Source organism: Oncorhynchus mykiss, chromosome 22 (genome assembly GCF_013265735.2).
Source record: "Oncorhynchus mykiss isolate Arlee chromosome 22, USDA_OmykA_1.1, whole genome shotgun sequence".
Taxonomy (NCBI): domain Eukaryota; kingdom Metazoa; phylum Chordata; class Actinopteri; order Salmoniformes; family Salmonidae; genus Oncorhynchus; species Oncorhynchus mykiss.
In genome coordinates this window covers 36,226,805-36,239,742 of record NC_048586.1, presented here as the reverse complement: position 1 = coordinate 36,239,742, position 12,938 = coordinate 36,226,805, and the positions used below count along the sequence as shown (strand labels likewise).

General features: G+C 40.4%; 2 protein-coding genes and 2 non-coding genes across 23 annotated transcripts in view; all 4 read left to right on the top strand.

The window, feature by feature from the left end:
* The first annotated feature begins 7,652 nt into the window (after positions 1–7,652).
* Positions 7,653–11,382, top strand: nifk (nucleolar protein interacting with the FHA domain of MKI67). Its single transcript, NM_001160666.2, is given in 6 exon segments — positions 7,653–7,877; positions 8,194–8,322; positions 9,520–9,628; positions 9,789–10,000; positions 10,157–10,219; positions 10,627–11,382. Coding segments are annotated over 6 exon segments (891 nt in total). The 5' UTR covers positions 7,653–7,757; the 3' UTR covers positions 10,885–11,382.
* LOC118943733 lies at positions 8,467–8,594 on the top strand. Its single transcript, XR_005039051.1, has one exon. It is a non-coding gene; the product is annotated as a small nucleolar RNA ACA64 (small nucleolar RNA).
* Positions 10,312–10,437, top strand: LOC118943734. Its single transcript, XR_005039052.1, has one exon. It is a non-coding gene; the product is annotated as a small nucleolar RNA ACA64 (small nucleolar RNA).
* A 231-nt stretch (positions 11,383–11,613) lies between the features above and the next one.
* The window catches only part of LOC110502096 (CLIP-associating protein 1-B), a 122,083-nt gene continuing 120,758 nt past the window's right edge, over positions 11,614–12,938 (top strand). For 14 of the 20 annotated variants that reach the window (XM_036959185.1, XM_036959194.1, XM_036959182.1 and 11 more), the window contains exon 1: positions 11,614–12,126. The gene's annotated coding sequence lies outside the window, so the exon portion shown is untranslated. The remainder of the gene's footprint in view (positions 12,127–12,938) is intronic. The other 6 variants (XM_036959202.1, XM_036959201.1, XM_036959200.1 and 3 more) reach the window with 4 other exon arrangements.

Here is a 12,938-nt window from a genome sequence, read left to right as displayed (position 1 = left end):
CTCCTTCCTGAGCGGTATGAATGCTCCGTGGTCCCATGGTGTTAATACTTGCGTACTATTGTGTGTACAGATGAACGTGGTACCTTCAGGCATTTGGAAATTGCTCCCAAGGATGAACAAGACTTGTGGAGGTCTACAATTTTTTTTCTGAGGTCTTGACTGATTTCTTTTGATTTTCCCATGATGTCAAGCAAAGAGGCTTTGTTCCAGGGATGTTCTTAGAATGTTGTGTCATGGTGGCATGGAGGTTTTTGCCTATTTGCGATGAAAATATGGTAAATCTACAACTAGTTATTGTATTTTTACAGCTAAATTCAGGTCTTAATGTTAAAGGACTGTATGCTGATTACTTGGGACTCAACCTCCCTTGGGATTTTAACACACAACTTCTTGGTGGCTAGCAACCTGAAGTTCCTTCTGCGCCACCAGGTCTGTGGACATAATGGAGATTTGCTAGAATACATATCTACACTTTGCCTGAAGCTTCAATAAAAATAATGTAAATATATACAACAAGTTATTTCTATATAATGACAGTATTCTGCTGTTAATAGTATAATTACTGTAAAATCTTGTACCTTGACCACAATTGGGACTTGGCCTTAAATGGGATTTGAACTCATAAGTTCTTGTTTGCTATCAACCTGAAATGTCCTGCAACACTGCAGCTACACAACCAGATCTGTGAGCGTGAAAGAGATATGGCCACAGACTTATTGGCAAGAATTACTAAAAGCTACCCAGAATCAAGTAAATAATTGTCCAATTATCACCACCAACGTAAAACTAGTAGTGCTCAAGGTCACTTGATGTAAAGTATACATTAATTCTTTGGGGATTTGAACTTTCTACCTCCTGGTTGTGAGGCCATCAATGTTTCTGCAGTGCCACCAGTTTCATACTAATGCTTTGGAACATATATTAACACAATCTAAACAAATAAGGGTATGTTACAGTGTTGTTACTTGGGGTACCAAATGTTAAAGGTACACTTCACAGGTCTACATACAGTTTGGTACCTTGTAGGTATATTGGGACATTTTTCTACTTGAATATAAGGTACGATCATCACTGTGTTGTGATAGGTGGGAGCAATGTACTGGTGGGGCTCACTAGCATATGTAGGGGCATGGTCACATGTGTATTTGTGCCAACTGTCAATGGAAGTTTAAGTGGTTGTAGAAGTTTAAGTGGCATTTTCCAGTAATTTATTTGCAACTTGTCAGCAGGTTATTGTAAGCTCACAATAACTTACTGGCAAAATGTTGCCAGTAACCTACAGGACACTTGATGCCACTAACAATCTTGACAGTAAACTACTGTGGCTACACTGACTCTTCTGTTGACAACATGCACATCACTTGCTGATTGGCAGCCACTGTAACAGTATGTTGCCAATCAGAAGATTACAGGTGTGGCTTATGTGAGGTGTGGCTATTAGCTAGCTCTTGTTGGTCTCCCATAAGAGGAGTTAATATGCTCTGTTCATAAACATTAAGCTAGTGCACTTTAAAAAAAAAAGTTTTTTTAATATTTTTTGCCCTTTTTTGTGTCACAAAGTATAATGGATTTCTATTATAGTCCAGTTGGGGCGGTAATGCAACATATTTGATGCCAACCACCGTTAAACTCCAAAGAAGAAGGAATCTTGTACACTTCTCCGGTGAGAGAAAGGCAGGTTGAGGTTGCCAGGATTAGAGCAGTACAGAAGGTGCCGTATGCTGAGGCAGTGAAGAGATTAGTAGAGGAAGATGGGTCCAGGGCGAGGGATCCTAAGAGCATCCCTGTGAGTAGGCTGAGGCCAATAGAGAGTCAAAGGAATAACATGTGCTTCAGTAAGGTTGGTTTCTTAGCGTTCATAACCAGGGTTATCAACTGTACTGCAGAAATTATATTTTATTTCAGGTCATGAAACGTTTATATTTTTTGTTATGTATATACAATTACAGTTATAGTAAAAATAACCACTTTAAAAAATAAAAAAAAATGTATACAGTTTTACAGCGCATCTAAAGTGTACTGCAAGTTTCAATTGCATGTGAGGCATGCCAAGTAAATTTTCCGGGCAGACCAAAAAGTACCCAAGTGCATTGCGATTGACAGTAAATGTATAGCAAATTACTGTAGAAATGTACCGTATAATGACAAAAATGTTCCACAAAATTAACAGGAATGGTAAACAGTGGTTTCATGTTGAACCACATGATTTCACTTGTGGAAAATTACCTAATTTCATACATGAAACATGACATTTCACGTGAAATCATGTGAAAACTTGTTTTTGGAACACTTCACGTGTGACATTTCAAATGTGAAAATGTAAACTTTTTTCAAATACTCCAGGCACTCAAGTCCTAGACTGTTCTCTCTGCTACCGCATGGCAAGTCGTACCGATGCACTAAGTCTGGAACCAACAGGACCCTGAACAACTTCTACCAGTCAGTATCTGGTGTGAACATCATTTGCCTCATGCAGTGCGACGCATCTCCTTCTCATAGAGTTGAGCAGGCTGTTGATTGTGGTCTGTGGAATGTTGTCCCACTCCTGTTCAGTGACTGTGCGAAGTAGCTGGATATTGGCGGGAACTGGAACACTCTGTTGTACACGTCGATCCAGAGCATCCCAAACATGCTCAGAGGGTGACATTTGAGGTGAGTATGCAGGCGATGGAAGAAAGGGCATTTTCAGCTTCCAGGAATTGTGTACAGATCCTTGCAGCATGGGGCTGTGCATTATCATGCAAAACAATTAGCTGATGCCGCTGGATGAATGGCACGACAATGGGCCTCAGGATCTTGTCACAGTTTTTCCTGTGCAATCAAATTGCCATCGATAAAATGCAATTGTGTTGGTTGTCCGTAGCTTATGCCTGCCCATACCATAACCCCACTGCCACCATGGGGCACTCTGTTAACAACATTGACATCAGCAAACCGCTCGCCCACATGACGCCATACATGTCTGCCATCTGCCTGGTACAGTTGAAACCTGGGATTCATCCCTGAAGAGCACACTTCTCCAGAGTGCCAGTGGCCATCAAAGGTGAGCATTTGCAGGTCAGGTTAAGACCCTGGTGAGGATGACGAGCATGCAGATGAGCTTCCCCGAGACAGTTTCTGACAGTTAGTGCAGAACTTCTTCAGTTGTGCAAACCCACAGTTTCATCAGTTGTCTGGGTGGCTGGTCTCAGACGAACCCGCAGGAGAAGAAGCCGGATGTGGAGGTCCTGGGCTGACGTGGTTACACTTGATCTGCGGTTGTGAGGCTGGTTGGACATATTACAAAATTCTCTAAAACAATATTGGAAGCGGCCTATGGTAGAGAAATGAACATTCAATTCTCTGGCAACAGCTCTGGTGGACATTCTTGCAGTCAGCATGCCAACTCCATTTACTCCATTCCAGACATTATTATGAGCCATCCTCCCCTCAGCAGCAGCATTTTAGAGTGGCCTTTTATTGTCCCCAGAAGAAGGTGCACCTGTGTAATGATCATGCTGTTTAATCAGCTTCTTGATATGCGACACATGTCAGGTGGATGGATTACCATGGCGAAGGAGACATGCTCACTAACAGGGATGCAGCAAATTAGTGCCTAAAATTTGAGAGAAATACGTTTTTTGTGCGGGGAATTTTTTATTTCAGGTCATGAAACATTTATATTTTTGTTTCGTATATATAATTACAGGATACAGTTATTTTGTTTTTGTTTTTACAGTTTTACAGCATCTAAAGTGTTTTATAAGTTGCAATTGCAAGTGTGGCATGCCAAGTTAAGGAGTATTTCTGTCTGTAATAAAGCCCTTTTGTGGAGGAAAAACTCATTGTGATTGGCTAGGCCTGGTTCTCAAGTGGGTCCCTGCCCAGTGCGCCCCTGCCCAGTCATGTGAAATCCATAGATTAGGGCCTGATCAATTTATTTCAATTGACTGATGTCCTTATATGAACTGTAACACAGAAAAATCTTTGAAATTGTTGCATGTTGCATTTTATGTTTTTGTTCAGTATATTTCATTAATTTGAGAGTTTTCTACATAGTTGTCTAATGTTGCTGGGGAATATTATTCTGTTTTAATGTTACTCCTGAATAAATATCATTGTTTTTCTTGTGTATTTTTAACATGGATGAGATTTACTTTGAAGTTCAAGGTGTAGGAACACGTGGTGGCGTAGCACGGAGATTAAAATACAGAGAGCCAAAAGCTTGCGAGTTCAAGTCCCAGGACATGTTGAAAAATAATTACTGTATAAGTAAACATACACAATATAGTCATGTGTGTCTAATATGTGTTGAAAACATTCCTGTAAAATCTCATGTCAAAATGTGAATCCATGTGTGAAAATGAATGTGATGTGTTCCAAAAACACATGGTTCCACATGTGGAAATCCACATCAAGTGTTTAAAAACAAATGTCTCATGTGATTTTCCAAATGTGAATCATGTGGTTTTCCATAAGGTTTGATGCACTTTACACACATTATGGTTAGATAACTGTAAACATGTGTTTGTGGTGGGGAGGCAGCTAAGAAATACATTATTTATTGATGATGCCCTCTTATCCAGTTATACTGTTCAGATGTCAAATTTCTGAAAATGTTGTTTTCATTCTGTAAGAAAGACCAACAGTGTACTGTTGTCATCTGAAAAGTTTATCCACACCATAGCCCAACTCCAGCCACCCATACCACCCTTAACTTCTCCAGAAACTCAAAAGCCACAGCAAACTGGTGGTTCTCCAAGGGGGAGATTGTGGTGCAGGGCCACTTCAGTATGAACATTTCTCTGAAAGATAGGGCTGATGTGAGCTAGCCGTTGACTCGGATGCACACGCACTCACACACACACACACACACACAGAGTGTGTACTACTGTTTCTGTGGTGGTCAGATATAGTAGATGGGTCACCTGGTAGGCGTTGTTGTATCCCGTGTGATCAAGGTCATGACAGACTGTCAGTATGGTGAGCAGGTCAATGGCGTCAATCTTACTTTTCAGATCACACATCTGGTCAGCCAGATCAGCCCACACATCTACCAGAGAATAAAGAATCATCTTAAGAGGAGAAGTCCAGAGAGAATAGAGCTCAATGATGGATACTTGCTATAACATTCATCCACATGAATTATACTAATAGAAAACATTTACATTTATTTTGGTTTCTTGCTAAAGGACTTCTATGGTTGTGTGGTGTCACAGTGCTGTGACATGTCCACACATGTTTAGTACAACTTAAATGTATATCTACCGGTACCGCCCTGAATATAGTCTTGCTATTGTATTTTACTGCTGCTCTTTAATTATTTGTTACTTTTATTTCTTATTCCTTAAAAAAAAAAATATACTGCGTTGTTGGTTAGGGGCTCGCAAGTAAACATTTCACGGTAAGGTACCTGTTGTACCTGTTGTATTCGGCACATGTGACTAATAACATTTGATTTGATATTGAAATTGTACAGGCCAAGTAAAAAAAAGAACATCTACATCATGTTATCACTGGTTGGTCTTCAATAAATCAATGTCTTAGCTGGCAAACCACTGAATGATTCTATTGAGTATTTCTTCAATTGACGGACGTGCATGTCCTTCACCAATTAGCAGTGGTGTAAAGTACCCTGACACCCAAAAGCACTCGTTACATTTTGAATGCTTAGCAGGACATCATTTTTTTTCCAAATTACTCACTTATCAAGAGAACATCCCTGGTCATCCCAACTGCCTTTGATCTGGCGGACTCACTAAACTTATGTCATCAGTCTGCATTGATACTTAAGTATATTTAAAACCAAATACTTTTAGACTTTTACTCAAGTACTATTTTACTGGGTGATTTTTACTTGAGTAATTTTCTATTTATGGTATCTTTATTTTTACTTAAATATGACAATTGGGTACTTTTTCCACCACTGCTCACAACCCACTTCTCTGCAACTTCTACCGTGTAAGAAAGTCCATTGGTACATTTTTCTAAGTAAAGTGGAAAAAGACAAATTACATTTGACATTTTAGTCATTTAGCAGATGCTCTTATCCAGAACGACTTACAGGAGCAATTGGGGTTTTGTTTCTTGCTCAAGGGCACATTGAATAGATGGGGAACTGACCAATTGTCAAAAGTTGGGGTGTTGAGGTACTGTCTCACTTCCTCTGATACCTTGAGGGAACTGTGGGGAACATAAAATTACTATTCTGTTATTTTCTTATGAAAAAAATAATCTCAGTTGCTACGCTACTATTAAAGCAATGTAGTCTGGATAAGAGTGACATGAGCCTAAGATTCTATTCATTTGATATCACACTGTCTCTATTGACAGAGTGTAAAAAGCAAACCTGCCTCATCTGCAGGAACTTTTCCTGTACATGTTCACACTCCTCTCTGGTCTTGCACAGGGTTATCTTGTGGTTGAAAGGAGAGGACTTGTGTATTCTTCAGACAGCTCTTTGAATAGTCCAAGCCAGCTGAGATGTTCAACACTTTGTAGGGAGACGGATACAGTCGGCTAGGTGGAGAACACGGTGAAGTTACATACTGGGAAATGAGCCTTTTCATAAAATTAATCAAATTGAAGCTGTGCAGCATCAAAAACACAACCTACCTCGAGTTTCTCCCGTAATGACTTCTCCTTTCTCTTTATCTCATACAATGTTGCAGGAGTCTCACCAGCCTCAATCAGGATCTTGTTCTCCAAGCCCTGCAGTCTGGGGTACAGCTCTCTCTGCACTTTTAACCTTTCTCTCTCTGCACTTTTTATTTCTGAGATTTTGAGATGTTTCTCATATCAGAGTTATTGTAATACTTGGTGTAAATTGCAATCTACATCGTCTATAGTTTTAAGCAGGCTGCAAAGGTAATGCATTTTGATGTTACATTTAAAAAAACACACTGGATATGATCAAAAACTAAATTATGTTCCAAACAACAAAATATGACTTATACTACATTTCAAAGATAATTAAATAATAAGGTGATATTTTTTGAATTGCCTACCTTTGACATCCTGGGTAGGTCAATCCACTGGAAACTCTGCCTGCTCTAGGAAACTCTGCCTGCTTTTTTCCTATTTTCTTATGACAACAGCTGTTATCCAGAGGTGGAAAACGTCATAAAAAGTCATACTTGAGTTAAAGTAAAGATACCTTTATAGAAAATGACTACTTGAGTAAAAGTCTAAAAGTATTTGGTTTAAAATATACTTAAATATCAAATGTAAAAGTATAAATAATTTCAATTTCATTATATTAAGCAAACCAGATGGCACCATTTTCTTGTTTTTTTTATTTACGAAAAGCCAGGGGCACACTCCAACACTCAGACATAATTTACAAACAAAGCATTTTGGTTTAGTGAGTCCGCCAGATCAGAGGCAGAAGGCATGACCAGGGATGTTCGGTTGACAAGTGCTTGAATTAGACTATTTTCGTGTCCTGCTAAGCATTCAAAATGTAAGGAGTATTTTTGGTTGTCAAGGAAAATGTATGGAGTAAAAAGTACAATATTTTCTTTAGGAATGTAGTGAAGTAAAAGTAGTCAAAAATATAAATCGTAAAGTAAAGTACAGATATATATATATCCCTCCGGCCCATAGGTGACGCTGTTTAGAAATAAGGACAACTCTAGTTGACTCAACTAACTCGTCGTTGAGTGTAGTCACGTGGGTTACTGGGCGGAAGAGAAGAAAACGTGGTCATTTTGGGATCGGAACGTCGTGTGTTCTCGCTCGCGAATAGTTTTACTTGTTAAAATAATAAAATAACTGTCATGACAGAAACAAAGGCACCGGCGGCCACTAAGCCGACTAAAGCTTTACTTGCTTTGAACCCTAAAGAGGAGGCTGAATTCAAGAAGAAAGTCCAGGAGGTGAAGAAGCGACCCAACAAGGTTAGTTTTCCCAAACGCATGCGACTCGGCCAGTGGCCTGAAAGCTAACTACAATCCACATGTGGAACTTGCAATCTAGCTAGACTGCTACATTTAAATAATAATTTTATTTAAATAAAATTGACTTGTTAGTTCATCCAACCATTTGATTTCTTAGATTGTTTCATCAAGCGATGTGCTGCTAGTCACTAACTTGCTAACTATTTTTTATTTATTAACTTGCTAGCTAACGTTAGCAATCAAACTCGGACAGAGTATTGATGTTCTTAGTACATTTTGGATTATGCTTTGACACATTTTACTAATTTTTCTACAGGGACACCAAATAAGTCCAGGAGTGATTTATGTTGGTCACCTTCCCACTGGCTTGTTTGAACCTCAGCTCAAATCCTACTTTGAACAGTTTGGAAAAGTCGTCAGGTTACGACTGGCCAGGAGTAAAAAGGTATCGTCGGTCTTTGATCAGTGATCTTATGAATAAGATGGTGGATATTTCCAGCCTACTTACTTGTCAAGGCACACATGTAATTTCTATTTTGACAAACATACTTTCACCTGCGTATCACTTGATTCATCACAGGTTTATGGCACCGTCTGAAAATTACCTCAGGTGTACCAGTTGCCTGGGGTGAGATAACAGTGCCTACAGTATTGTGGTACGTTAAGCTTATTGCCTGCTCTGTATAGCAGTGTGATTAAACCCATGTGCCCACACTAACTTACTGTACAACCACTCATGCATAGCTATATATCATTAATGGCAAGTGAACATGGATATAATTAGTGTTTTATGGTAAAACCGAAATAATACATGATATGATATGATAGAGATCAGGTTGAGGGTAACCCGTTCATAGACTCTAAACTACCTTTAGCGCCTACTGAGGATAGTATTTTATGGCCAGAGAGCCCTGATGCACGTTCTAAACTTTAAAACCCATTTGTTGTGGTAAAGTTTTTAGAAACATAAAGAACACCTTTCATATCACACATAAATAATTGTCTAAAAACAGCAGGTTAACTTACTACACCTATAGGTTAAGGGTTAGTTTTTCCACACAACCATGTCTCTAGCATGTGCTGAACTCCTGTGCATGACTGGGGAGGATGTGTAGTTTGTCAACTGGAGGCGCACACAGCATATGGATCTAGCACTCTTAAACTGCTACAGTACGCATATCTTTTTTAAAATATTAAACGTTCTTTCTCGCTGATATGAAAGATGAGGGTCACATGTTTTGAAAACCGCAAGTGTAACAGTATAGACTTTACGTCCGTCCTCTTGACCTGGGCGCGAACCAGGGACGCTCTGCACACGTCAACAGTCACCCTCGAAGCATCGTTACCCATCGCTCCACAAAAGCCCTGGCCCTTGCAAGGCAAGGGGAACCACAACTTCAAGGTCTCAGAGCAAGTGACGTCACCACTAGCGCGCACCACCGCTAACTAGCTAGCCATTTCACATCGGCTACACAAGCAATGATGGTCATTTCTAGAAGTTTAAACACAGCCTCAGAATTGTCGTTCACATGCAGCCAACGGTGGCTTTATCGAACCGCAGAAAACCCCATGGATAAGAGGGGGTTTCGAGAGCTAGATTGGGGGGGATCCAGTGAAAAACATTTGACCTTTCTCCTCTCAGACAGGTGGGAGCAAAGGTTATGCATTTGTGGAGTTCGACTGCGATGACGTTGCCAAGATTGTGGCTGAGACCATGAACAACTACCTGATGGGCGAGAGATTAATCAAATGTAAGTTCTGAAGAAATAAGATGCTTTTTTGCTCCTAATTTAAACAGTCATACGTTCAGGTCTAACGTTTGCCCCTTGCTCTTGATGTCTTGTAGTGTGTGTGTTTTGTGGGAGGAGAGAGAGAAGAGATGCACCAATAAAGTTGTATTCTGTTCCACAGGTCACCTGGTCCCCGCTGAGAAGGTGCATGAGAAGCTGTTTGTGGGATCACAGAGAGAGTTTAAGAAGCCCAGGCAGCCTGCTGTGGCTCGCTATAACAAGAGACACACACCAGAGGAGGTCACGGAGATGACTGGAAGGCTACTGCGCAAAGAGTCCAAGCTCCGCAAGAGGCTGGCAGAGAAGGGAATTGACTATGACTTCCCAGGATTTGTAAGTTTTGCATTTGACTCAACGGTTCAATAGATGTTTCTTTGTGTGAAATTAAAGTTAAAATTCAATACGTTCACATTTTTAAAACAATTTGAATGTATTGAATTTGAACCTGCATTATTGACTTGTATCCTAATCTATTGTAAACCCTTGAAGGCTTCCCAAGTGCCACAGAAGAAAAAGTTGGATGACACTGTGAATGCGTCCACATGTAGTGAGGTAAGGACAATTAATCAGAAAATAACACGTTTTTGAATGACTACATTGAACTACAGAATGCTTTTTTGTTGCATATAGCTATGCTTTTTGGCACATTCTGAAACTTACCTCAGGTGTACCAGTTGTCTGGGGTGAGAACTGTGCCAACAGTATTGTGGTACGTTAAGCTTATTGCCTGCTCTGTATAGCAAGGTGATTAAACCCATGTGCCCACAATCACATCACGATATCTAACAAGTAAATGATTCTCACACTCAGTAAGAATAATACCCACTCATTGACTTGTTATGCACAGTGAACATGTTCCCACCCATAGAGATACATCAATAGACGCCGACCTTATAGAGACCCATAGCTCTGAAATTACCTGGGTATAACATCCTCTGTGTTGATATGTTTCCCCTCAGGATGTCACCCCAGTGTGCACCCCCTCTGTCCTGGAGAGGAGGAGGTCCATGAAGATCAATGAAGATGACAGCGACGGTGAAATCATCATCAAGAATACACCAGCCCCCAAAAAGTCCAGAGGCAAAAGTGAAAGAGCAGAGTCAGATGACGAGTGCTCCTCAGAGGAGGAGACTGAGGAGTCCTCCTTCCTAGAAGGGGGAGAAGAGCCTTCGGAGGGTGATGTGGAGCCCATTGTCAAGGAAGGAGGCGCTGATTGAACGAACGCCAACACCGACGTTGAAGGACAATAACTTGTTATAATTGCCTTGCATGTAAAGCAGAGACATTTGTACATGGTGGTTGGTTGGTCCTCTATATAATTTCCCAGAGGAGAATGGCTAAAGAGCCAATGACTGTTGGCAGTTGAGGTTTAACCTACGAACCTGTATAGCGCCCCCTAAAGCCCCACAGCTATACCATAAGATGGAATGACAAAGCAGAAAATTTACTTGTTATGTCTTTGGTGGCTCGTAAATCAGGCACGCCTAATTGTAAATTTAACAAACTATGAGAAAACAACCATTCTCAGTAGTTGGGTGGGGTTGCATTTGACTGGAGCCATACGGACAAAAAATATTGAGTTATCATTATTTTTTGTCGGTATTAGCGACATGGACTCGTGGATATTATCCACCTGCAGTAATTTTTGATTGTTTATTTGTCAATGTGCTTTGGTATTTTGGGTTGTCAAAATAAATGGTCATGATCTGTAATACATATAAATGCTTGACTTTGGGTTTGGATATCACATCATAATGCCATGACAGCCGTCTGTCTATTCTATGTGAAAATATCTGTTATGCCAGAAGATGTCGCTGAGGACTAGTGGCTTACGCCTCGGTCACACCGACAGGGTTTTTCATTGTGGTACAGCAGAAGTGCAGTAATTTCCAATGGAAAGCAGCGTCGTGGTGCAGAGGCAGTTGCTGTGCGTTCTGTGGTGCATATGTTGGATTTTTCTGACGTATGCATCAATCTACGCGTAGACGGCTTGACAAAAATTGTAGCAGAAGGTGACTTAAACTTTTGTTCCACACATCCAGATGTTGCACACTATTTTGCGTAGACACTATTGGTGTGATCAAGGCGTTACTAGCTTGACAGGTTCAGAGCAACAGAACATGAGTCGCTTGGGTGGCTCTTGCACCATTGCGCCTCCCTTCACATAAACTACTGAGTTGCTGTAGCACTCTTCAAATTTAGAAACGCTGCATTCACACAACTATTAGCCACATCAAGGGCGATTTAATCCGCTGAAGGAAATATATTTAGGAGAGAAGTAGTGAACAGAAATGTGCATTCGCTAATTTCCAAGCGCATCCCCACGTCAATACCATTCTTGTCCAGTAAACGGTATTCCGGGTGGCGACTGAGGTGCCTCGATGCTGCTCAATAGTCATAACCCGACAATATTTACAAAGACTTCAGAAATTTGTATTGATCTTTCTGAGTATGGCATGGTAAGTAATAAGACAAACCGTTTCAAATGTATGCATGCTTTCATTCAGAATAGATTATCACGTTGTGTGAAGTAACGTTAGCTAACAGTAAGCTAGCTATGTGTGGTGTTACATTTAACGTTAGCTAATCAATGAAAAACGGCTAGCGCTAATTCAAATAACATAGGGTATCTACTGTAACGCTTGACTCCGGTCCGTAGTTGCTACAATCGTCAAAATATGCGGTTGTTTTTTAACGTGTTTCCATTTAACTGTCAGTCTCTTATAGGAATTAGTGGTATATTTTAACCAGACAGCGCTTGACTAAGCAATAACTGGCAAGCACATATGACTGCTGCTGTTGGCTAGCTGTCAGCCACAAGCAGATACAAAAGCTAGCTAACAAATACAGTAGAAAACTGTACAAGGCTACTTGTGCAATAATTCAAGCACACGGATGCTTGTCATAATTGTGTCTGTTTATTTATTGTAGGCAGCTAATCGTTTCTGCGTTCTCCGTGTTTTCAGTGTAAATACCAAAATGATGGTGCGTGACAAGTCTTGCTTGTGTTGTATGACTTCTTAGGTTGTGGGTCTGACAGTCTTTGTTTAAGTAATCCTCTGTGAGTGTGTTCTGTCTATTCATGCAATCAGACAGTCCCCACAAACTGAGAACCATGATAATACGGTCTTGGAACCATATAGCATGGTCCCAAGACTACCATGGCATGATAACGACCATAGGAGTTAGCAAAACCACAGAGACTTTGGACCCGGGTATATCACCCATACGTTTAACAGATATTTCATATAAAATTGCCTACTTCATGGTT